At 43.5% G+C, this 26,930-nt stretch overlaps 2 protein-coding genes across 2 annotated transcripts in view; both read right to left on the reverse strand.

The window, feature by feature from the left end:
• Positions 1–6,820: 6,820 nt before the first annotated feature.
• On the reverse strand, positions 6,821–25,485 carry aqp9a (aquaporin 9a; the record flags this gene model as incomplete). Its single annotated transcript, XM_084335325.1, has 6 exons — positions 6,821–7,131; positions 7,496–7,713; positions 18,702–18,820; positions 19,926–20,063; positions 24,640–24,766; positions 25,384–25,485. 6 exons carry the CDS (start codon positions 25,483–25,485, stop codon positions 6,909–6,911), a joined length of 927 nt encoding a protein of 308 aa, XP_084191451.1. The 3' UTR covers positions 6,821–6,908.
• Positions 25,486–25,917: 432 nt separating this feature from the next.
• The window catches only part of LOC311245476 (cingulin-like protein 1), a 42,853-nt gene continuing 41,840 nt past the window's right edge, over positions 25,918–26,930 (reverse strand). Inside the window, exon 19 of the mRNA XM_084335324.1 lies at positions 25,918–26,628. Within this exon, the coding sequence (XP_084191450.1) occupies positions 26,550–26,628 (79 nt within the window). The 3' untranslated portion in view covers positions 25,918–26,549. The remainder of the gene's footprint in view (positions 26,629–26,930) is intronic.

Consider the following 26,930-nt stretch of genomic DNA (forward strand, 5'->3'; position numbering starts at 1 on the left):
GATCAGCAGCCTCTATATGATGACACAGTTCAGCAGCCTCTATATGGTGACAGTTCAGCAGCCTCTATATGGTGACACAGATCAGCAGCCTCTATATGGTGACAGATCAGCAGCCTCTATATGATGACACAGTTCAGCAGCCTCTATATGGTGACACAGTTCAGAAGCCTCTATATGGTGACACAGATCAGCAGCCTCTATATGGTGACACAGTTCAGCAGCCTCTATATGGTGACACAGTTCAGCAGCCTCTATATGTTGACACAGTTCAGCAGCCTCTATATGGTGACAGTTCAGCAGCCTCTATATGGTGACACAGTTCAGCAGCCTCTATATGGTGACACAGTTCAGCAGCCTCTATATGGTGACAGTTCAGCAGCCTCTATATGGTGACAGTTCAGCATCCTCTATATGGTGACACAGTTCAGCAGCCTCTATATGGTGACAGTTCAGCAGCCTCTACATGGTGACACAGTTCAGCATCCTCTATATGGTGACACAGTTCAGCAGCCTCTATATGGTGACAGTTCAGCAGCCTCTATATGGTGACACAGTTCAGCAGCCTCTATATGGTGACAGTTCAGCAGCCTCTATATGGTGACAGTTCAGCAGCCTCTATATGGTGACACAGTTCAGCAGCCTCTATATGGTGACAGTTCAGCAGCCTCTACATGGTGACCGTTCAGCAGCCTCTATATGGTGACACAGTTCAGCAGCCTCTATATGGTGACACAGATCAGCAGCCTCTACATGGTGACAGTTCAGCAGCCTCTATATGGTGACACAGTTCAGCAGCCTCTATATGGTGACAGTTCAGCAGCCTCTATATGGTGACACAGTTCAGCAGCCTCTATATGGTGACACAGATCAGCAGCCTCTACATGGTGACAGTTCAGCAGCCTCTATATGGTGACAGTTCAGCAGCCTCTATATGATGACACAGTTCAGCAGCCTCTATATGGTGACACAGTTCAGCAGCCTCTATATGGTGACAGTTCAGCAGCCTCTATATGGTGACACAGTTCAGCAGCCTCTATATGGTGACACAGATCAGCAGCCTCTACATGGTGACACAGATCAGCAGCCTCTACATGGTGACAGTTCAGCAGCCTCTATATGGTGACACAGTTCAGCAGCCTCTATATGGTGACACAGTTCAGCAGCCTCTATATGGTGACACAGTTCAGCAGCCTCTATATGGTGACACAGTTCAGCAGCCTCTATATGGTGACAGATCAGCAGCCTCTATATGATGACACAGTTCAGCAGCCTCTATATGGTGACAGTTCAGCAGCCTCTATATGGTGACACAGATCAGCAGCCTCTATATGGTGACAGATCAGCAGCCTCTATATGATGACACAGTTCAGCAGCCTCTATATGGTGACACAGTTCAGCAGCCTCTATATGGTGACACAGATCAGCAGCCTCTATATGGTGACACAGTTCAGCAGCCTCTATATGGTGACACAGATCAGCAGCCTCTACATGGTGACAGTTCAGCAGCCTCTATATGGTGACAGTTCAGCAGCCTCTATATGATGACACAGTTCAGCAGCCTCTATATGGTGACACAGTTCAGCAGCCTCTATATGGTGACAGTTCAGCAGCCTCTATATGGTGACACAGTTCAGCAGCCTCTATATGGTGACACAGATCAGCAGCCTCTACATGGTGACACAGATCAGCAGCCTCTACATGGTGACAGTTCAGCAGCCTCTATATGGTGACACAGTTCAGCAGCCTCTATATGGTGACACAGTTCAGCAGCCTCTATATGGTGACACAGTTCAGCAGCCTCTATATGGTGACACAGTTCAGCAGCCTCTATATGGTGACAGTTCAGCAGCCTCTATATGGTGACACAGTTCAGCAGCCTCTATATGGTGACACAGTTCAGCAGCCTCTATATGGTGACACAGTTCAGCAGCCTCTACATGGTGACAGTGCAGCAGCCTCTACATGGTGACAGTTCAGCAGCCTCTATATGGTGACAGTTCAGCAGCCTCTATATGGTGACAGTTCAGCAGCCTCTATGGTGACACAGTTCAGCAGCCTCTATATGGTGACACAGTTCAGCAGCCTCTATATGGTGACAGTTTAGCAGCCTCTATATGGTGACACAGATCAGCAGTTTCTATATGGTGACAGTTCAGCAGCCTCTATATGGTGACAGTTCAGCAGCCTCTATATGGTGACACAGTTCAGCAGCCTCTATATGGTGACACAGATCAGCATCCTCTATATGGTGACACAGTTCAGCAGCCTCTATATGGTGACAGTTCAGCAGTCTCTATATGGTGACACAGATCAGCAGCCTCTATATGGTGACAGTTTAGCAGCCTCTATATGGTGACAGTTCAGCAGCCTCTATATGGTGACAGTTTAGCAGCCTCTATTTGGTGACAGTTTAGCAGCCTCTATATGGTGAGTTTAGCAGCCTCTATTTGGTGACAGTTTAGCAGCCTCTATATGGTGACAGTTTAGCAGCCTCTATTTGGTGACAGTTTAGCAGCCTATATCCTCGGCTAGCAGCAAATGTTGCTAAGAGCAAATAACTTTTCCTCCCTCCCTCCCTCCCTCCCTCCGAATCGCGCAGACGCACTTGTGCTGAGCTGCAGCGGACATATGCATACGTCGTCTCAATGACCTACTGTAGTCGGGCATGTTATCAACAAATCTGTATGCTTGTGTGGAATTTATGTGTGCCATTATTACTGTCAATGTAATGATTGTGGAATATTTGTATAATGAGGCTTTGGGCTGTATGTGTATTGCCACGGAATTTCCCCAAGGGGATCAATAAAGTGCATCCTTATCCTTATCTGGTGACAGTTTAGCAGTCTACATGGTGACACAGTTCAGCAGCCTCTATATGGTGACACAGTTCAGCAGCCTCTATATGGTGACACAGTTCAGCAGCCTCTATATGGTGACACAGTTCAGCGCCTGCTGGAAGAACGGCAGTGCCTTCTCTTGCTGTTCCAGCGCCTCGTACACCAGGCCAACGTTTAGGATCTCTGTCGCCTGCCCACGTCTGCTGCTCCTGCGGCTTCACATGTCTAAGAAAGACACTTCAAACCCTGCTGGAGTTTTACCCACAGCCGTGTACGTTGAGCCCAGGTTGAACAAACAGCAGTATTGACGCTGTAATGAAGATTCCCCCGTGGGATAACAGGAAAACTTTCTTGTCAGGAGAGTGTTTTACCATTAATATATCATTGGTTCATTAGTATGCTCCTCTGAGATAGTTGACTCTGGAAACACTGAATCCATTGCCTTGTTGTTACACCTTTGATCCTAAGGAGCAAGAACAGACATCCCAGATAGAGGAGAGGATTGGTGGGAGTGACATGTTTAGATAATATACAGTAACCATAATTTACCTATCTCAAACCCGCCCTCTTTTCTCAATCCTCCAATCACAACCGTTGATTTGTTTGTCTGAGGGAAGCAACGGCTGTGATTGGAGGATCAAGGAAAAGAGGGCAGGACTTAATAGGGTTTTTTAATCATCGATTTTATCCATTTTCTTTGGTTGTGATTTTAGACTGTGTGGTTTACTTTATGTTCTTTTGTAAAAATCTGTTATTATTCATTGTTTTATCTTTCTTTTATCATGTAATGTGAAGCACTTTGGGCTGCATCTTGTATGAAAAGTGCTATATAAATAAAGTTATTATTATTATTATTATTATTATTATTATTATTATTATTATTATTATTATTATTATTATTATTATTATTATTATTATTATTATTATCCTGTAAAAGTGTAGCCTAATATCTACATACGAATGAAGAAGCCCTCATGCCATTACCTCTCTGTCATGTAATCAAATGAGGACAAATGAGGAGAAGACAAATGCCTACTGGCCTGCTGTACAGGTTTACTGAAATGTTAATCTACGTTCACACTGCAAGCCTTAGTGCTCAATTCAGATTTTTGCTCAGATCAGATTTCTTTGTTTGGCTGGTAACATTATTAAAAAAATTTGGCCAATATCAGATTCCAGTTTGGACTGGTCGCGCTCCTCCTGAGTTGACCTGCATGCGCAAATGAACAATAAAGAACATGGACGTAAAACATTTTGTTAGTAGTGTAGTGGCGTAAAAGTCAAATGAAAGTCACATGACTGTTCAGACTGAGGTCGAATTGCAAAATAAATCAGACCTGTATTTGATTTAGGACCAAATATGAAAGTAGCCCAAATAAGAATGCCATGTGATTTGTGCTGGTCACACTGTTGTGGAAATAAAATCTGGTCACACACTGTATGCGGAAAGAAATCAGATTTGGGCCAATTTTGTCTATAGTCTGCATGTAGCCATTGTCTGAAAGTAGTCTCTCTCTCTCTCTCTCTCTCTCTCTCTCTCTCTCTCTCTCTCGCAATTATATAGTGCTTTTATCCGCTTTACAATTTTGTTCCTCACATTCACCCATTCATTCACATTCACACACGGACGGCGGAGGCAACCATGCAAGGTGCCAACCTTCTCTCTCTCTCTCTCTCTCTCTCTCTCTCTCTCTCTCTCTCTCTCTCTGTACTATAGGAGACTTCAGACCTACGGTATATAGTATGGTACTGTATGGCTAAATGCTACTACTAAGCAACAAGAATTACATCAAGAAAGTGAGTCAGCCACTGTGAGTGTTCTAGTCTCGCCTACTACGCATGTCAAGTTGTTTACTCACCTCTGTACAGGGATGGATGTGGAAACTCTTGATTACAAATGCTGTATAAAAAGGTAAATATGCAAGACCCTTTCTAGCTATTTTAATGTAGGCAAAAGTACGTAAAAAGGAGAATTCTTCACGACTTGCAAAGAAATAAGAAAACAATTGAATAATTACATTTAAATTGTTAAAAAGTAGAACGAGTAGATAAGTGGGTAATGATGTTACATACTGTAATATCAATCTACATCCACCCACTAAGGAAGGCAGGAGCATAGGAAATGGACATGCATGACATGCGTGTAAAACCATGGGCCCCGTCACCTGCTGTATCCAGGCAACAGGTGTATGTAACGCAATTCTCTCATATTTACAACACAATATGTACAGCGCAAATATATGCAGTTATAGCAAACGGAAACAGGAATGACATTTTCATATTTTTGTGAAACTCGCAAAAACGTTTTAACATTATGGCCTAGAAGGCAGAGTCCAGTGTGTGATTGTTGATTAATGGTTAAATGTTTTTAAAAGGAATGGTAATTTTTTTTGCTTGTGGTCTGTATTGAACATCTATGTGTCTGAACTGAACATCTACGTGTCTGAACTGAACATCTGTACTGAACATCTACGTGTCTGAACTGAACATCTACGTGTCTGAACTGAACATCTGTACTGAACATCTATGTGGTCTGAACTGAACATCTATGTGTCTGAACTGAACATCTACGTGTCTGAACTGAACATCTACGTGTCTGAACTGAACATCTACGTGTCTGAACTGAACATCTACGTGTCTGAACTGAACGTCTACGTGTCTGAACTGAACATCTACGTGTCTGAACTGAACGTCTACGTGTCTGTATTGAACATCTATGTGTCTGAACTGAACATCTACGTGTCTGAACTGAACATCTACGTGTCTTAACTGAACATCTACGTGTCTGAACTGAACATCTATGTGTCTGAACTGAACATCTATGTGTCTGAACTGAACATCTACGTGTCTGAACTGAACGTCTACGTGTCTGAACTGAACATCTATGTGTCTGTATTGAACATCTACGTGTCTGAACTGAACATCTACGTGTCTGAACTGAACATCTACGTGTCTGAACTGAACATCTACGTGTCTGAACTGAACATCTGTACTGAACATCTACGTGTCTGAACTGAGCGTCTACGTGTCTGAACTGAACGTCTACGTGTCTGAACTGAACATCTATGTGTCTGAACTGAACATCTACGTGTCTGAACTGAACGTCTACGTGTCTGAACTGAACGTCTACGTGTCTGAACTGAACATATACGTGTCTGAACTGAACATCTACGTGTCTGAACTGAACATCTACGTGTCTGAACTGAACATCTACGTGTCTGTATTGAACATCTATGTGTCTGAACTGAACATCTACGTGTCTGAACTGAACATCTACGTGTCTGAACTGAACATCTACGTGTCTGAACTGAACATCTATGTGTCTGTATTGAACATCTACGTGTCTGTATTGAACATCTATGTGTCTGAACTGAACATCTACGTGTCTGAACTGAACGTCTACGTGTCTGAACTGAACGTCTACTTGTCTGAACTGAACATCTGTACTGAACATCTACGTGTCTGAACTGAACGTCTACGTGTCTGAACTGAACGTCTACGTGTCTGAACTGAACATCTATGTGTCTGAACTGAACATCTACGTGTCTGAACTGAACGTCTACGTGTCTGAACTGAACATCTATGTGTCTGAACTGAACGTCTGTACTCTACATCTACTGTAGGTGTAACACAGATCCACTTGGGCGCCTGTGCTGCTTATCATCAGGCAAAGGTCCTTCTCTGTAAGATCTTCAATTATTTGGAATGAGAACCACGTAGACTCAACCATGTACAATTTGGCGGAACAAGCCGCGTAGACTCAACCGATAAAAGTATGCGTTTATTCCACATGATTGTACAGGAGTGCACTGTTAACTACGTATCTGTATCTGCTGTCCTCCTGAATCATCTCTTCTGGTAGTTTGACCCACAGAGATTCTAATGGCGTCAACCTTTGGGGCTTGGAACAGCAGGCCACTGCAGAACAGCCTGTCGCCCAGAAGAGAGCAGCAGGGGAACAGAAAAAGCAAGCCTGTCCGGATGTGAGCGGGGGTGAGATGTTCTCCTGATGGAGCAGTTAGATGACCGAGGTGGACAGACGCCGGGTGAGTTAGTCCTACGCGACGCTTCTTAGCTCATGGCGATCATTTCATATTTGTCCTTCAGGCTGCTGTCCCCGTCCTCCCCGTCCTCCTCGTCCTCCTCGTCCTCCTCGTCCTCCGCCTTGTGGGGCTTCTCCGGCTCACTGGGGTGGTGGTGGTGCAGCTCGATGAGCAGGAAGTAGAGGAGGGCCCCGACCATGCCCCCCACCATGGGCCCCGCCACGGGGATCCACCACCAGTAGTCTCCTGTGCTGTGAGCGCCAAAGCACACACACACACACACACACACACACACACACGCACACAACATCAACAGCTGGCAATCAGCCAAGATGCTACAAAGTAGATGCTACACACTGAATGCTGGCACACTAGATGCTACACACTAGATGCTACACACTAGATGCTGGCACAGAGGCCACAGCAGGTCACTGTCGATCATTTGCAAGCATTGACTTGTACAGTACGTGACATTATTTAATGAGGTTCTATTTCAACCACGCAGGTCCAGCTCAATGATTTGCACGCGACCGGTTCACTTTACAGACACAGATAGCGTAAAAGGCTGAATGTGAGTCTGAGCCGCCCTGCGCGTCTCTGTCAGGGGACGGATACCTGAAGACCTCCATGCCCCATCCTGCCACGGCGGTGAAGAGCCGAGGCCCCAGGTCCCGGGCTGGGTTGAGAGGGTAGCCGCAGTTCAGTCCCATCGACACCCCGATGGCCATGATGATCAGGCCGATGGCCAGGGGCTCCACGCCTTTGGGGGCTCCGATGTTTTCTCCATCAATGATGGCCAGGATGCACAGGACCAGCATGCCGGTCCCCACCACCTGGAGCAACACGCATGTTTAGCAGGTAGTATGTTTTAGGACCAAGATGGGAGGGTCGCCAAACCATAAAGCTTGAGTAGGTGGATAAAATAAAATGCATGAATGAATGAATGAATGAATGAATGAAAACTTTATTAACAGATTGCAGAATGGGTACAGTACAGTACAGCTCAATACATACAATTGTTAAGGGGATGCAGACCAGAGAAAGACTTTCGTCTTGTTTACATCTGGGTCCCCCATTTTCAATTCATCGTAACATATATGACATACATGACATACAGATAGACAGTACTGCTACATCTATACATTTATGACATACCAGATTTGCAATTACAGTACTGTTTGTGATACAAAAAGAGTCCAGAAAGAAAAGAGTATATACATTAGGCGTAGAAACTGTACATTGGATTGGGTAGGTGGGGGTGGGGGTGGACTGTACATTGGAGGTGGTTGGGTGGGTGGGTGGGGGGGGTTGGGTAGGAGTGGGGGGGGGGGGGGGGGGGGGTTGGGTAGGAGGGGTGGGTGGGGGACACTGTACAACTGTACAAACAACACTGTACATTGGATTATTGACAAGACCATACTTGGTAATTTACTGTACATTGGAGGGGGTTGTGTTCGGACATTTACAGGGGCCAGTTTCGAGTTGCAGTCTCCCTTAGGTGTTTTTTGAGAGTGTTTTTGAAAGTGGGTAGTGATTCACATTCCTTTACAGCTTTGGGTAGGGGCGTTCCACATTGATGTGGCATAATTGCGAAACGTGTTTAGTCCCTTGTTTGAGCCGAATCTGGGTTTAACATGATTTGTGGAGCTCCCTCTGGTGTTGTGATCGTGGTATTCACTGACCTTTGGGAAGTATTTTGTCATGTACATGGGTACCTTGGTTGTGTAGTGTATCTTGTAGACCAGGCCCATTGCAAGTTGCTGTACTCTGTCGTCTACTCTAAGCCATCCTAGGTTGTCAAAGTGGGTAGGGGTGAGGTGGGTTCTAGGAGTAAGGTCAAGCAGTAGTCTGACCAGTTTGTTTTGAGATGTTTGTAATTTTGTTTTTAGCGCCTTTGAGGTGCTTTGGTACCATGAGGTGCAAGCATAGTCGTAGTACCCTTGAATGAGTGCTCCTGCTAGAGTCTTCAGGGTGTTCTTGTTTACCAGTGAGGAGATCCGGTACAAGAATCGTGTTCGTTGGTTGACTTTTTTTATTACATTGGATGCCATTTTGTCACAGGAAAGATTTGCCTCTAGGATGGAACCCAGGTAGGTAATATCTTCTTTCCTTGTGACAATATTGTCACCCACTGTAACTGAGAAGCCGTCTGTCTTGCTGAGTTTGTTATTTGAACCGAAGAGAATGGACTCTGTTTTGCCCATGTGTAATGATAGTTTGTTATCAGCGAGCCATATGCAGATTTTGCATATCAATGTTTCAATGCATCAATATTTTAATTAATTTCACATACCTATGCAACACTAACCCATCCAACAATCTAACAATTTAAACAAACACTCACCTTTAACATTCACATTAGACACTATCTATTACAAGATTTGCACTACATCCATACCAAATCTTTTCATTTTGCATTTTAAAAAGGTTTGCATTTTGTACCTCGTTGTTTGCCTTTTGTACTTAATTTTGTACTATAGGTTGTATTTTAGTTTGTATATTGTATATTGTATATTTTGTATAGTGTTTGGCCTTTATTTATTATTATTATTATTATTATTTTTTTTTTACTTTAGAAGCACATTCTCAGGGGGCTCATACAGAACCAAGCATTTCACTGTAATGTACTTATATGTAACAAATAAAACAAAACTTGAAACTTGAACTACTCTCTGTGGAAATAATAGCTTTGCGCAAGACCAGTTCTATTTCATTATGGCTGCCGCTCAGCATCATTCTGCACGCACTTCACTTCGTGCACGAGCACTGAATAAAAAATTCCACAATGTACCTTTACATCCCAACATTCGTCTGGCCACACCCCTATCCGCTTACCTTCATAAGGTCACCTACTCGCCTCCTTCTTCACTTTCACCACAAGGAAGTGCCTTCGGTAGATCCCACACTTGACGAGGTTGTTAGCTGAAGAAAGTTGAGACGTGTTTACATTTTTTCTTGTTTTTTTCTTCTCTCATATATTCTAAAGAAAAAAGCTGAGTCATAATGTCTACTTCGGAGGGTCGCGCTCGCAACACCACTCTTCACCAGCGGTTCTCCATTGCCGCCTCTGTCGTGCGTCTTGGAGCGGGGTTGAGGCCTCTCTCGTGGTCGGCAGCCACGCCCGGTAGGCGTCCGATGGGTAGTTTGCCTCTCCAAGGAGCTGGTGCACCAGTGCCGTCTCCTGTGCGATGGCCTGGTTCCGGCTCTGGTTCCTCTGCTTCCGGGGAGTCGTCCGCTGTTGGACGGCCGACTCCTTTGGTTGCGGGGGATTTGAGACTCAAACTTTTTGCGTCGGCTCGCTCCCGTCGCAAGATGGTGGCTTGCAGATGCGAACGGCCGGTTTTGGTGAGTTGCTGGAGCCAGATGAGGATGCGTCGGTCTCTACATGCCCGATGGAGACAGAGGACTACATGATAGAGGCGGACGGGTTCTTGTTTGAAGGCCCGGTGGAGACGTGTCCTCTGCCTCTCCAGGTAACACTGGAGGGGGGAGATGTCTCCTTGACCAGTAGTCTGCTGTATGTGAGGGACGCGGGCTCGGAGGAGGAAAGTATGCAGGGGGAACTGCGTGCTTTGTTTCCCGAGCTCATGGCGGCGGCGGCAGTCGCAAACGGTGTGCCGCTGCCGCAGCCACTGCCTGTTCCTGTCCCTGATGATCTCATAGGTCATCTATGGCAACGTCGCCCGGTGAGAGGGGTGGACGTTGTCTACCCATTTTTCCCCTCAATGGCGGCCTATGTCCGTCAGGGCCAGGTGGTCTCCCACATCATAGGCCTCACTCCTGCCTACGTGCAAGTCACGCGGGTGGCGGGTTTGGTCAACGGCATGAAGGAGGGCGTGCCACGGCTTGATAGGCCGATGGCGGCGCTCCTTTGTCCGGAGGTGGTGTGGGAGCCGTTACGGAAGCCGGTTCCCCAAGGGAAATCGGCGAGGCGGTTGGCATATTGGAGCGACCAGTCATTTATCACCGGAACACAATCTCTAGCTGCCGCGTCTAACATCGCGCAGCTGGCGCGATTCATGTCCGGGATATTGAGGGGCGGCACGGAGCTGACTGATTTACAGCATGATCAGCTCGCCCAGTCGGCAGGAGCCATCCTGCATCTGACTCAGCCGCAGGCTATAGCCGCTGGGAAAGTGCGTGCCCTGGCCACTCTGATCCAGCGCCACCTTTGGCTGGAGCAGGCGCGTGTGCCGGAGAAGAAGAGGACTCCACTTCTGACGGCACCCCTCTCCGATGCTGGACTATTCGGGACGGCACTGCAGCTGATGACCTCAACCTGCAGGGAGATGCAGGAGGAGCGCTCCGTGCTCCAGCCTCATTTCCCCCCGCCCGATGTCGCCGGTGGAGTCAGACGGCTGTCGCGTCGTCGAGGTTCCTCCGCCGTGGCCGCCGCTGCCACCACCGCCACTGCTGGACCTTCAGCGAAGAAGGCCAGGAGGACAGAGGGCACCTCCGCTACTGCAGCCGGCCCATCTACGCCCGGAGGTGACGGTAGGGATCGTCGAGACCAGCCGCCGATCATTTACCGTCCCTCCGGGGCTCCCCGGGGTGGCATATCCCGAGCGGCTCGTGGCAGGCGTCGCTAAGACCCAGTGACTTTTTCCCTCTGTGGTCCCCCCCTGTTTCCCTTCCCGGCCCCGCTATGATTTTGTTCGAAAATAAAGAGTCCCCTCTAAAGGGGGACTGTATTTTTTGTTAACAAACTGTGTGTTTATTCACCAAACATATGATGGGGTTGCAACGTGTGAATCTTTCGCTAGTATGGGTTGATAGGAGGGCTACATTCATGTTAGAGCTTAAGCAAGGCCTGCAGCCTACACTCGGTTGAAAAAGGGTTTTTTCTGCCTCGACCTGAATCTCCACATAAAGGTAGAGGTTAGTTGTGTGCTCTGTTGCTTACACAGTGATATTGAGCTACAACACTATTGTGCTGGGTTTGCAGTAATGCTCGTATGAAAACGTACCACGGCTCAGCCGTTCTCTCTCTCTATCAATGTTTTTTCTGTGTTACAACATGGATGCGGGTGTAGGATTCACACACACACACAACTTGGTCTTGCTATAAACCCTGTTCACAGATGTGTCTGTGGTTAGCGTGCATTGTATTAGCTTGCGCTATTCATTAGCATTGCTACTAAAGGTATCATATGGCTATTGTTGTTGTTGTATGCAAGGGTTGGGCTTGTGAGGGGGTGCCGGATAAACCCCTCCTTCCCTCTTCTGATTGGTCAGGGGGTTTATTGGCCTCTCTTTTTCGTTCAGTCAGGGCCAAGCTGTTAGGCGGCTTGGCAGGGAGGGGTGGGGGGGGAGGGTTTCCCAGACTCTGCACCCATCACAGGTGTTGAGTCTTGGGTTTCCCCCATCATAGCACACGTCACTAGGCACGTTGCTATTGGACGATGACTTCTGTGAGTTTAGACCCGTATGTAGGGTCTGTTGTTGTCAAGTGTCGGGATAGAGCGTAGGAACTTAAGGTTCCACTACGCTCAATATACGCGTAACTTGAGTCGGTTGGTCACATGACTCAATGTTACCGTGGCTTTTCAATCTATGGCTCACGTGGGAAGTCTCTCTGAGGAGTTCCGTCTCTCCTCTGTGGTAGGGATGATGGGATATAAAAATGTAAAAAAAAATTACCCTCGGCTGCGTCAAGTGGGATTCATGTCAGTCTGTGTTTCTTTCTTTTTTAATAAAAAAGTGTGGAGAATGTGAAGCACGACAACCTTCTTGTCGTTCTCCCAGGCGCCTTGGGGGATCGATGTGGGGTCTGGTTAGACTGTCCATTGATATGTTTTGGGTCCCGACGCATACATAGTGCTGGCTCGGGGTGTTTCTGATAAGAATCATGCGGGTGGCTAGTACGCCTTGGTTACTTGTTATTAAAACAGCGTTTTTATAAAGCAACTGGGATGGGGGATTTTTTCCTCTTCCGAGAGCCTGTTACTGGGTCTCGACGGATTCTCGTTCATATCTGGGGGATGTTAACGGAATAGATCAGAACATAGGTAGAGGGGTCTCACGCCCTTGGGGTGGGCCACCGAGCGCGGTTAAACCGGACCGTCTGGGTGGCGCCCTCTTTTCATGTTTTAGATCAACACGCATATCTGCCCCTTCTCCTGGAGTAGGCATGTCGGCGTGGTTAGGGCACGGGACTGGTTCTGGTCGCCAGTGATGGGCAAGCTACTTGGAAAATGTAGCAAGCTACACTACAAGTTACTCTCGATTAGGGGCGGGGCTTGGCGATTATGGAGTAGACGTGTTTCACGTGAGCTCCCTTCTACCGTGCGGAATATACGTTTTTCCCCATTAGTCTTTATTTTATTTTTATTTGTTTTTTGTCTGCTTGTTAAGTCGTCGAGGTAAAACAACACAACTAAGGTCAGCGCTGAAGGGCGCATGGCGTGCCGTGGGCTCAAGCTTTGCAAACACACCCCTTCCTCAGGCTCATAGTGGACAGGACGACCTCCAGAGGGTTTGTCTCAGACTTTTATACGCTCTTAATTCAGTCCACGTATAAAAATGTATCATTGGATACAATCTGGCGTGTGGATATCCCGGAGTTGGACCCCGAGTTTGACTGGGATGATGTTTGGGCAAATGTGGCATTATCTTCCCGCAACCCCAATCACCAGCAAATTAATTTTAATTATATTCATAGGACCTATCTTACACCTAGGAAGCTATTTGCTATGGGACTGTTAACCGACTCTCGGTGCACTTTGTGCTCTCAAAAGGCCACTGGCACTTATATGCATATGTATTGGGATTGCCCACCAGTGGCCCGATTCTGGAGGTCAATAACGGACAAACTTTCAGATCTGTGTGGCTTAACTATCCCATTCACAGCTGTTACGCTACTCCTGAACGATATAACGACACTACCTGCGTCCGTTCAACTAAAAAGGGTTGTCCTAGCGGGTGTCACAGCAGCGAAGAAGCTAATAGCAATGAGGTGGAAGGAGCCTGAGAAGCTTACAGTGATTAACTGGTCCCTAACACTATTGGATGTGATTTATCTTGAGATATCCACGGCGCGGGTGATTGGGGTGGGACAGGCAGGTATTGACCTGTGGTTTGCAGCAGCCGAAAAGGTCAGGACCGCCGTGTGCGGCTGAGCGGGGTTGAGGTGCGTGTTCGGGTGAGTCCGGGGGTCTCTTGGGAGGGGGAGGAGGAAATGTTTTGTCTGTCTTGTCTTTTGTCTTGTCCTCTTGAGTTTAGCTGGGGATTTTATGGGGGGGCAGCTATTTAACTATTTCTTCACTGTTTGGTCACTTTTACACGGTCTCTGTGAGTCTATGGAACACCTCTACAGGTTTTTGTTTTGTCATGAAGGTTCATTGCTCTGTTTTCGGGTCGTGTTCTCAAAAAGTGGTCCTTGTGGTGAAGTAGAAATGTACGTTTTATTAATATAGGGTCACACAGCCGGGAATCGGGGCTGAACACTGGGAAAGACCATTTATTGGATAGTACCCCTTGGATTTAAAATTTAGAAGGTTGAACTCTGTTTTCTTTTCTCTTTGTCTGTATAAATTGTTATTCTGTATTATTATTGTTTTTGTTATTTTTTTGTGAAGTTCTATGTATTGTGATTGTGTTTAATGTGTTGTCTTGTTTCATGTGAATAATAATAAAAAAAAAAATGTATCAAAAAAAAAAAAGTTACTCTCGATTAAATATAGCTCAACTACAATGGAAGCTATCCCCAGAGAAATGTAGCAAGCTACACTACAAGAACATGGCAAAAATAGCTAGCTACATCGGCACTACTTTTTTCTTTTTTTTTTTCTTTTTTTACTTCGTGATCAAGTTTCCACCAAACAAATAGGCAGGCAAAAAAATAATTCAAGTTTGATTGTTTATTATAAAACTGAAACAAGCCCTCGGTCTGGCTTTTTGTGTTAATGAACTTGTATTATGTACAAAATCCAGGAAGGCAAGTTTAGCTGGGTGCAGCCTCTACAAAAGAAAAGAAAGAGACCATTTGGTTTTATCAGTTTTTATAGTATAGTTTGTTGATTACTTTTGATGCAGTAATGGTCTTTTTCTTTTCTATTCTATCTTTATGTATTATTTATCCCTAAACTCTGCATCTTCTGAAACCTGCCCACTTTATCAACCAAAAACACACTTCTTCAATATCTGAATTGTAACTGTTTTACTTCATTTTACTAGTATTATGCTACCATGTATATACTACTACCAACTATGCTAATATGTCTATACTACTACAGTATGTACTCAAGCTTACACTCAAGCTTGACACTGACAAACAATACTACTTATCCTTGGCTGCTAGATATGTACCACTCCTGCTGACTTGTTGTACACAATTTGTAAGTTGCTTTGAATGAAAGTGTCAGCTAAATGACCAAATGTAGTTAAATATGTAACTCACAAAACATTCCATGGCCCCAAAATCATGTGGGGACCCCCCCTGTGGGTCCTGTCCCACAGGTTGAGAACCACTGCTTTTCCCTCTTTTTTTCTTTTCTCCACCCCCATAATATTGTTCATTTTCTGCCTACAGTGAAACATCATCATGATAGCAGCTATCTGTTAGTTAAAGCTGTTGACAAAAAGTGTACTGACTTGTGTGCTGTTTGGGAACAGTTGATTTTCATCAGCTCACCTGAATGTGTTCTCAAGTTAGTGCTGGACGTGTGGGCAGTTGAGAGCAGCATATGTTTTAGCCGTTTTTTCAGTCAAACTCATAAATGTGTCCCAGATAGGGCCATGGAGAGGCATTGTTGTTATTGACATCATCATCTTCATCAATGCCATCGAACCCCTCTGCCATTTCGCGCGGACTGGTTCATGTAATCCGTTAAATTGCATTCATTCATTCAGTACGTCTGTTTTGATTTTCACTTCCTGATTTGCGGGTTGGAGTCCCGCCCTATCCTGCCTCTGATTGGCCTACCTGTAATGTTTTGGCCTACCATACCCAATCGTGAGTCGTCATACTCATATCTAAACCAACCAACCAATCATAGTGGGTTTTTTACGGGGAGTTTTTTCTTCTCCTCACAAATCTTTATAGTACTCTAGACTGTTTCTCCCGACAGTAGCGTGTAGCATTTCCTCGTCGCTACATCACTACTTCGTTCTATAAATAGCTCCGCTACAGAGACCGCTACCCTGGTTAAAAAGTAGCGACGCTACCATCACGCTACTGAGAATTGTAGTTAAGCTATGTAGCGTCGCTACTTGTAGCTAGCTACTGCCCATCACTGCTGGTCGCGCTGGTCCAAGTCAGTTAACCCGTTGTCCGCCGGGGATGCAGATCTGCTGTTCTGGTACCCTGAGGGACTTGGGCTTTTTTCAGGGGGAAAAATGCAGGGTCGGCCCGGGTGTCACAGGGTTAGGCGTTATGGAGACCCTTTGTTGGGTACACTTTGTACCTGGCACTATTGTAAGGGGCTGGTTCTCCTTCTTTCGCTCCTCTCTCACGCATGGCGAAGAGGGGGCTGTTGGGGTGGTCTTCTGGACCTCCTCTGGTAATCCTGTGTGCTTCCCGAGCCGCCGGGCCCGGTCCGAAGTAATGTTTCGTTGAAACCGTAGGCCTGGGATAACCCTTTTTTGGAAACTGAAACACTTGTACTGCGGTATAGCTGGTGTATACCCGCAGGTGTGTTTTGGAGTTTTTTCTTGAGGGGTTATAGGAACAACCACCGTCTGTGTACCGAGAGGGTGGTTGATTCCCTGGTGTGTTGGAGCAGAGTCAACTCCCGGGTTACCCGGTTGAGTGTGCCCCTGCACGTTCATGACGTCTGCCAATCGTGTCAGCCTTCTCTGCCTCGACCCCTCTGGGTGGTTTTTTTTTAATGGAGGATTTGTCATGGTGCTCAACAACGCCAGCATACGCCCCTTCCGCCGGGGGGGGGCTGTTTTCAGTTGACTCCTTTGGCGCCTGTCTCGTCCGCAGTGCTCCAGGCTCAGGTCTACAGCCTGCTGCCTGGTTTCCCCGGTGCGCTGCCTGCTTCCGTTGGTTAAACTTTTTGAGTGCTTTACGGTCATGCTGACTGCCTGTTCTGCAGGGTCAGTGTGCCAGGCGGTGTACTATTGGGGGGTAAGGGCCCGCTCTTGGAGGGGCTCTATCCGAATACGCTGGCGATGTGGGGGGCGGTGTCACTAAGTGACCGCCTGGTGGGGTCTTGATGCCTGGCGTCATTGACCTCTCCGGGCCCCCTTTTTCCAGGGGATCCAGTCCCTTCAGTGGGTCTGGGTCTTCCTTCGCGCTCCACTGCTACGGCCTTGCCATGGGGTTGGGTTTGCTCTTGACCCCGTGATTCTGGGGGCAGTAACGAGGGTTGTTCCTTCCGTTCGTTCCCTGGTGGCATGCGGGTTGTGCGTGTGCGTAGTCGTGGGGTCAAGCCACGGTCTGCTCACCCTGTGCGTTGAGTTGCTTGAGTTCCTCTTCGCACGGTCGGATCCGTCTCCCTCCCGTCCTCCAATAGGGAGGGTATCCTCCATTAGGGAGGGTCGGGGGGCTCGGTCCTCCCCGGTCTGATGGTTGTGGGGGGCCTCAGCGGGGTACATTTGTCGAGCTTTGGCTCCCGCTCAGCTCCTCTTGTGCAGAATGATGCTGAGCGGCAGCCATAATGAAATAGAACGTAAGGTTATGTATATAACCAAGTTCTATGAATTATGGTGACACTCAGCATCAGGACGCCGCTGCAGCCCTTGATCTCACCTTGTGGTGAAAGTTTGGGAAGGAGGCGAGTAGGTGACCACACACCTGCTTATGAAGGTAAGCGGATAGGGGTGTGGCCAGACGAATGTTGGGATGTAAAGGTACATTGTGGAATTTTTTATTCAGCGCTCGTGCACGAAGTGAAGTGCGTGCAGAATGATGCTGAGCGTCACCATAATTCATAGAACTTGGTTATATACATAACCTTACGTTAAAGTGAGGTGTTGTTCTTCATTCTCCAATAGTCCAAGACCAGTTTAACCTACAATTGCTCATCTTAAAAACTCTTGTGGGTGAATAATTAATTAAGTTGTAATATATGTAATTTCAATCTATAAAAAAAGAAATATATAATAAGCCAATAATCCAGAAATTATTCCTCCTTACCCACCTTTTAAACAGCCCTCCTTGTATTCATTGAGGTACCAGAGAATGAACAGAACTGCATTTACAACAAGATATTGAGCTGGTGCACAAATTGAATAGATAAACAAAATGCTTCATTAAGCTAGTGACCTCAGGAAAATGCACCTTTTGGAGTTTGACACCCCTGTCTTAAGGAATCACCTGCTGTGTTTTGTCAACGGATCCATGCAGCCCTGGATGTTATTATAGGATGTTATTATAGGATGTTATTATAGATTATAGGATGTTATTATAGGATATTATTATAGGATGTTATTATAGATTATAGGATGTTATTATAGGATGTTATTATAAGATGTTATTATAGGATGTTATTATAGATTATAGGATGTTATTATAGGATATTATTATAGGATGTTATTATAGATTATAGGATGTTATTATAAGATGTTATTATATGATGTTATTATATGATGGACTGAAAGGGCTGTTCAGTATAGATCTGAGCATCCAGTGAAATGCCAGGATACGGGTCACTAGACCCAAAAGTCAACTAATGAGGTTTTCTTTTAGGACAATCAATTCGCATTAAGCCACATTTCCCAGAGAAGCCAGTGTTTAGTGAGTGAGCGGAAACAGCCCTGTATAACCAGAGTAGCCTGGGGTCTAGTGCAGTCCAGGCCACTGAGACCACCAGGACTCACCTGGTGGTCTCTGGGCTCTAGTGGAGTCTAGGCCACTGGGAGCACCAGGACTCACCTGGTCAACAAAGCCACCGAGGACGGACAGGTGTCTCCCTGGATAGGATGCAAAGATGTGACCTGTGGCGTTGATGCCCGTCACCGACAGAATGCCACTGGTGAAGTCCATGAAAGCATCTGTGAAGACAGTGTTATGAGTTAGATATTTTCAAATTTCAAATAATTCTTTACAAACTCCTGTTCATTAACATGTAACTCCTGTTCATTAACGTGTACCTCCTGTTCATTAACGTGTAACTCCTGTTCATTAACGTGTACCTCCTGTTCATTAACGTGTAACTCCTGTTCATTAACGTGTAACTCCTGTTCATTAACATGTAACTCCTGTTCATTAACATGTAACTCCTGTTCATTAACGTGTACCTCCTGTTCATTAACGTGTAACTCCTGTTCATTAATGTGTATCTCCTGTTCATTAACGTGTACCTCCTGTTCATTAACGTGTAACTCCTGTTCATTAACGTGTATCTCCTGTTCATTAACATGCCTCCTGTTCATTAACGTGTAACTCCTGTTCATTAATGTGTACCTCCTGTTCATTAACGTGTAACTCCTGTTCATTAATGTGTACCTCCTGTTCATTAACGTGTATCTCCTGTTCATTAACATGCCTCCTGTTCATTAACGTGCCTCCTGTTCATTAACGTGTAACTCCTGTTCATTAACGTGTACCTCCTGTTCATTAACGTGTAACTCCTGTTCATTAACGTGTATCTCCTGTTCATTAACGTGTACCTCCTGTTCATTAACGTGTACCTCCTGTTCATTAACGTGTATCTCCTGTTCATTAACATGCCTCCTGTTCATTAACGTGTAACTCCTGTTCATTAACGTGTAACTCCTGTTCATTAACGTGTATCTCCTGTTCATTAACGTGTAACTCCTGTTCATTAACGTGTATCTCCTGTTCATTAACGTGTAACTCCTGTTCATTAACGTGTACCTCCTGTTCATTAACGTGTAACTCCTGTTCATTAACGTGTACCTCCTGTTCATTAACGTGTAACTCCTGTTCATTAACGTGTAACTCCTGTTCATTAACGTGTATCTCCTGTTCATTAACGTGTAACTCCTGTTCATTAACGTGTATCTCCTGTTCATTAACGTGTAACTCCTGTTCATTAACGTGCCTTCACCAAAAAAAAATTTAAGTGATCTTGGGCTTAAAAAGGTTGGTGACCACTGATCTATAGTATCTATAGTACAGTATCTATATATTCACCATAGTACAGCCCAAAGACAGCAGCCGCTCCGACAAAAGCACCAAGGAACTGAGCGATGACGTAGATGGGAAATTTCCAGACCTTCAGTTTGCCCAGAATAACCATGGCCAGAGATACAGCAGGGTTCACATGGCCTCCTGGGACGGAAGACAAAAGACAGGGAGTGAGAATGAGAGAGAGAGAGAGAGAGAGAGAGAGAGGCGCCCTGGGGGTGTGGGAGGACAGAATGATAGCCTCTCCATCATTAGCTAGGCTGCCGCGGTCACATTTCCCAGAGATGGCAGAAGGGAGGCAGCCGCTGGGGAGGTCCCAGTGTGGTCCCAGGGCTTTGTTAGTTATGTGCAATGAGTTTCCGGATAAAACAATGATCACATACTATTAACATATACATATACATACTACATTTATGCCAAAAAAAATTAAACAAAAGTAAGCTGCACTATTCTGCCTATTCATTACATAACTAACAATAACTAGTTATTCCAGAGAAAACATTGTGTTAACATGATTGATTCTATTCATGGATATAGCAGACATAATTTCTTTTTTAAAGAAATCCAAGGGATAACATGTAAAAGTGAGGAACACCTATTTCCAACATGGTCCCTGAGAAAAAACAAGACCAACAGTAACACATCACGATAACAACAATACATCAAGTACATTCAAAATATACAAATCACAATCAATATGTATACTGCAATTACAATTCTATAACACCTGCCTGTCTACATGTATCTATCCCTCTATCTTACCCCAGAGGTGAGCCCTGACCTGACATCTAAACACCTCCCTGGAATCAGACAGTTTAACACTAAGTGGGAGACTACTCCACAGTAAGGTTCCTGTATAAAAGAAAAGGAGCCACAAGCTATGTTGTTCACTCATGGTCCCTTACACGAGCGCACGCTAGCCCTGGTGTCTATATGACTATATGAGAACTATATTGTAACATATTGTAACATAAGTCAACATATTGCATTTGTATATTTTATTTTATACAAATATACATTTGAATTTGAGAAAGTTCAATTTGTAAATCCGGATTTGTTTTGGCAGTCTGAGAGTTGTATGTTGAGTTGGTTTTTTGTGGAGGAGATTTTCAGTTTTTCAGGATTTTTGGAGAAAGCATGGCACTTGAGACAAAACACATTCTATCCTATAATCTTATATGAATTCCTCTTGTTTCTTTGAAGTACATTGTTTACAGCTTGTTTTATTTTGTTTTCTTTTTTGTGGCCATCTTGGTCTATATACTTATTGTTAAGTTTCAAGTTCAAGTTTCAAGTTTCTTTAATAGTTGTCATACAGAAGTACAGAATACTTTTATACAAAATGCTTCTTACTGTTACGCTCCAGAGACTGTGCAAGACAAGATAAGTATGAAATAAAATAACATAGTATAGCATGTAAATTAGAAGTAAAAAAAATGAGGTCACAGTGTTCAGTATAGACATATGTACAATGTTCGATGCAGAATAGACGTAACTGAGTTACCATATAATATACAATATACTATGCAGTGTACTAATATACAATACTATATAGTGCAAGGCAGAAATGGGATGAGGTGCAATTTAGGTACAATTTACAGTAGGTGTACGAGTTGTAGTGCAAATCCTTTATCAATAAATATAAAGTGTGTTTGTGTGATCTAAAGTGTGGAGAGTGGGTGCTGCAGTGTGTTGTTTGTTTAAGTGAGTGTGTGCGTGTGGGTGTGTGTGCTGTGTGCATTTGATGGTTGTTGCATAGTGTTTATTGTTCGTTTAGCAGCCTGATGGCCTGGGGATAGAAGCTTCTTCTGAGTCTTTCTGTGCTCGCCTTAAGACTCTGGTACTTATATTGTTTGTGTGTCTTGTAAGCCCATATTATGGGCTGGGCATACATCTGTATGTAAGACACAAACAAATATATACTGTATATCTATCAATCAATCAATCAATCAATCATGTATATATTATTCAGTGCAACATTGTGCACGTTTTCTTTTTAGTACTTGTGTAATAATGATATTCTGTTCTCTTTCTATAATCTGTTCTAATGTCAACAGTGTGTGATCCCTGACAGAATGCAGCACTCTGTTTGTTGGGACAGAGTCTGGTCTCTGTCACAGAGAGATGGATATTGCTGGAGATCAATGGGGTTCGTAGGACATTCAGCGCCCGGGGTTATGTACGACCTCGATGAGGCTGACAGTTCAAATGTGCCACTGCCGGGAAAATCAATGAGCGATTCACATTCATTGAATCTGGACAAACAAGCTGGCACGTTCTCCTGCTGCTGGAGCGTGATGTGGCACATGGCTGAACCAGGAGTCACACCAGGCTACAGTGCTCTTATTACAATGAATACTACCGTTACTATTATTCTGATTAGAGCACGGAGAACTATACTACTCTTACATGTTATAGTGTATGGTGTTTGCTTTACTTATCTATTCATTGAATTAATGAAATGGCTGCATAGATTCCACAGTGCTATATATTTGATTTCATGCCACAGCTATTTATAACAGGGGGGGGGGGGGGGGGGGGGGAGTACTAGATTATAAAGTGACATGCCGATTTCAGTTGATTTAACTGAATGCCAATATCCAAGTTCCAATAACCATTCATTCATAATATTACATAATATTGCACATACCAAAATGTAATGCCATGTCTTTCATTCTTAGAAAAATACCCGATGTAGTTCTGTAGTACATTCTGAATGAAAGGAGACATGACGTAATAAGTATGTAATAACAATAATAATAATAATAATAATAATAATAATAATAATAATAATAATAATAATAATAATAATAATAATAATAATAATAATAATAATAATAATAATAATAATAATAATAATAACAATAATAATAATACCAATATAATAATAATAATAATAATAATAATAATAATAATAATAATAATAATAATAATAATAATAATAATAATAATAATAATATAGTAATAATATAATGTAATAATAATAACAATATGTAATAATAATAATAATAATAATAATAATAATATAATAATAATAAGAGTAATAATAATAATAATAATAATGATGATAATATAATAATAAGAGCTACTTTCATGTGTTTCATTGTTAACACTATACTGTAGATAGCTTTTATTCCAGACACATTCGTAGGTCCACATCAGTAAATAAAATAAAAGGAAAGAGAATAATAACATAATAAAATATGAGGACAGACAGTACAGAAATGTGTACAGGATCATGGCGGTTCACAATTCATGGCATTATGATACAAAAATTCTAACCAATTAACCAACACATAGATTTGTACATGAAATTCCTCAACATGGCATGAAAGGTGGGAAAATGTAGGTCCATCTTGGAAGCTTAAAGGAACTCGTCAACATTATGGGAAATACGCTTATCGTCTTCTCCAGAGTCAGACAAGAAGATACCAATTTCCTCTCTTTGCGTTCAGTAGAAAGCTATCCAGCTGCAAGCTATAGCCTAGCTTAGCACAAATTAATGTAATCAGATACAGACACACTATGTGTTTTTTGCCAACAGCTAGGCTAGCTGGTTTCATATCCGCTTCTATTTATTTGTGCAAAGCTGCTAGCTTGCAGCCGGATAGCTTTCTATTGAATGCAAAGAGAGGAAATTGGTATCTATCTTCTTCTGACTCTGGAGGAGAAGATGGTGAGCGCATTTCCCATAATGTTGCCATGTTCCTGCAAGATTCTGAACATATCGTCAAATGCCACCTGAAGCTTCTCCATGCTTTATGCTATACTATAACTGCACCACAGGTGTAGATAATGGAGTACAGTAGGCTTTAAAAAGAGTATCACATCATATGAACACATTATGCACATATGAAATGTGGATGTCTGTATACTGGCTTGTGCTACATCGTCATCATCACATAAATCATTCCTGATGATGTGACTCAAATACCTATCTTTTATTCACCACATTTAACACTTGATCTGCCATAAAGAATGAAGGAGAATTTAGCTTCCGATCCTCCTTGGTTGTAGCAAATCATGAGAGCACTATTTTCAGGGTTAAATGTGATACTGCACACCAGAACTTGAGCATATTCTGAGCAGTTGCTGTAAGCCAGCACTATAAAGAGAAAGGACTAAGTAATCAGCATACACTAGATGGTTAATAAGACTATTCCCTATCGTACATCCTCCAGTCTTACACTCTAAACTTTTTAGACAGATCATCCATATAAAGGTTGAAGGAACAGGTGACTAGTTGGTCACTATAGGAAGGGTGCAGACTACTCTTCCCCCATCTAACTTGCACGGTTTGATGCAAAAAACAAACCTTACCGTTATTAGATATGGGAGGAGCCCTTGCTCTTCAACTTACATATGGTAATTGTAAATACTATAGAACATGTACATACACACAATTTACTGTATAGACCTTTTCGGAATAATTCTGTTGCTATTCCGTTGCCAGGGGAACAGCTTTGGCCCCAGTTTATTTCCCGCTAGCTATTGCATTAGCAAAAAAGATTGCAACAGGAAATAAACTTGGGCCGATTTAGAATGTTTATGTTGTGGTTAACCCTTTCACTACCACACTACCAAGGGGTTAACCCTTTCACTGCGACAATGCAGAAGGTTAACCCTTTTACTGCCACACGACAAAGGGTTAACCATTTCACAGCCACACTACAGAAGGTTAACCGTTAGAAAAGGTCTCTATTATGCACATCATATTTACCTGAAACTCCACCGGCCACATACACTGCCATCATGAGTCCTGTGGAGAAGCCGATGTGGATGGTGAGGGGCTCACCCTGCGTGTTGCGACTCAGGACAGTCTGAGCCACTGACCCGCAGCCAAACAACTAAAAGACGAGAGAAAAACAACGTTGGCCCACGTCTAATGAAGCAATATGAATCTCCTTTGGACATCACTGTACATTTCATAACATTTAATATTTCATCACAAAAATAAGCTTTTAGCTGCTAGAAGCATGGAACATTTTGCAATGCACTTTAAAACTCAATTCATTAGTATCTATTGCTGTTTATATCTTTTATAGAAAACCACTTCACCACAGACTGCAGTTGTTTTATATTATACTTAAATATTTTTAAAATGTTTAATTGATTGACTTTCTGCTTCTATATTTTCTTTTTTTTTGTATTTATTATGTGTTGTATTTCTCTACGTCATTGTAAATGATTTACTTGCTCTTACTTGATCTTGATGATCCTTCAAGATGAAATGAAGATCAAATAAATGAACATTTCATAACAAACTCTTTTCTGAAAATGCTTACAAACTATTCCTAAGAATTTAATCTTTTGGATGAAGAACCATATAAGTATTTTTTGGAGTTTTCAGATGAGCAATGTTTTTAATCCTAATTATCCAGAGATGGTAAATTGTGAGTGTTGTGTTTATTCATTCATAGTGGAATTCAACACAACTTTTGTCTCATGAGAAAATACTACTCACCACCAAGACGAACGTCCCCAGGAATTCTGCCAGGAATTCCTTCAATATTCCATGTTTGAGAGCACAGCGCTGCCTCATCGTTCTCTTCTGGTTTATCTCCATGTATCTATCACCTGCTAACTAACTACTGTCACAACTGCCTGTTGTCCAGCGATGTCAACCTCTGGAGTTGATGGGAGCACATCCACCCCCCCCCCCCCCCCACACACACACGCGCACGCACACACACACACACACACACACACACACATACACACCAGCTCTAATCAACCGCAGCCATTCAGCCGAGATCATTGATCCATTTTAAAAACCTATCATCTTCTTTTACACCATTTGAGGGACCGAGGGCCAACTAGAGATGATGCCATGTGTGATTTATATATAAGGGGAATAAGGCAAAATACAAAATTAATTTTTATTTATTTATTGGTTCACAGACAGGTGGTAATGTCAATACTCGGCTCACAGCTCACAGCTCGCAGCTCACAGCTCACAGCTCGCAGCTCACAGCTCACAGCTCGCAGCTCACAGCTCACAGCTCGCAGCTCGCAGCTCACAGCTCACAGCTCACAGCTCGCAGCTCGCAGCTCACAGCTCACAGCTCAGAGCTCACAGCTCACAGCTCACAGCTCGCAGCTCACAGGAAGTGTAGTCGACCATCCAGTGCTTTACATCAACGGCAAATGGCTGCATTTGTTAGTTTCAAGAATTTCAGGCGGTGTGGCAAAGCATCTTGATACAAATCATCGGCACAAATTGGGCAGCTTGCAGCATATTAACTCATGTAATGTAATAACTTAGGGTACAAAAAAAGGAAATTGAGTACTTGTAAATAAACAATAGACACACCCCCTGCTTTTCCCTGCAGAAGTCTGCTGTAGGAGTTATTAAAAGCTTTGCAGTTGCAACAGTTTTTTTTTTATCTGAACTCTGCATGGATAATGCAGTTACAAATGTTGCCACCAGAGACCAGTCTAGGCAAAATGACACAGGTTATCCACAACACATAAAAGTCACACCTGAGTTGTTGTTAGTGGAAGTAATCTATTACAATTCACACCAAGGATTTCTCACAGGAATTGAAATGTCTCTTAATGAAGTCCATAAATGTCTGTATGACTGTATTTTCTTCCGTGGTGCAGTATCATTAGTCAGTCAGCCATCAGTCAGTCAGAGCCAAAATCATCCATATCATCGACACCGTCCTCCACAATCATCGTGAATGGGCTTGATTTCTTCTTACGCCTGACAATTGAAAAAGATTATCAAAAAACTGGCTAATGGTACAGTAAATGTTTACATTTGACTACATGCTACTACTTATACACCTACATATAACCCATATAACTCTGTATGATAGCATGCACAATAATGCTGTATATATATATATTTATTCTACCATATATATGACAGATGTGGAGATATATATATATATATATATATATATATATATATATATATATATATATATATATATATATATATATATATATATATATATATATATATATATATATATATATATATATATATATATATATATATCC

This window comes from Notolepis coatsorum (genome assembly GCF_963971535.1).
Source record: "Notolepis coatsorum genome assembly, chromosome: 18".
Lineage (NCBI taxonomy): Eukaryota > Metazoa > Chordata > Actinopteri > Aulopiformes > Paralepididae > Notolepis > Notolepis coatsorum.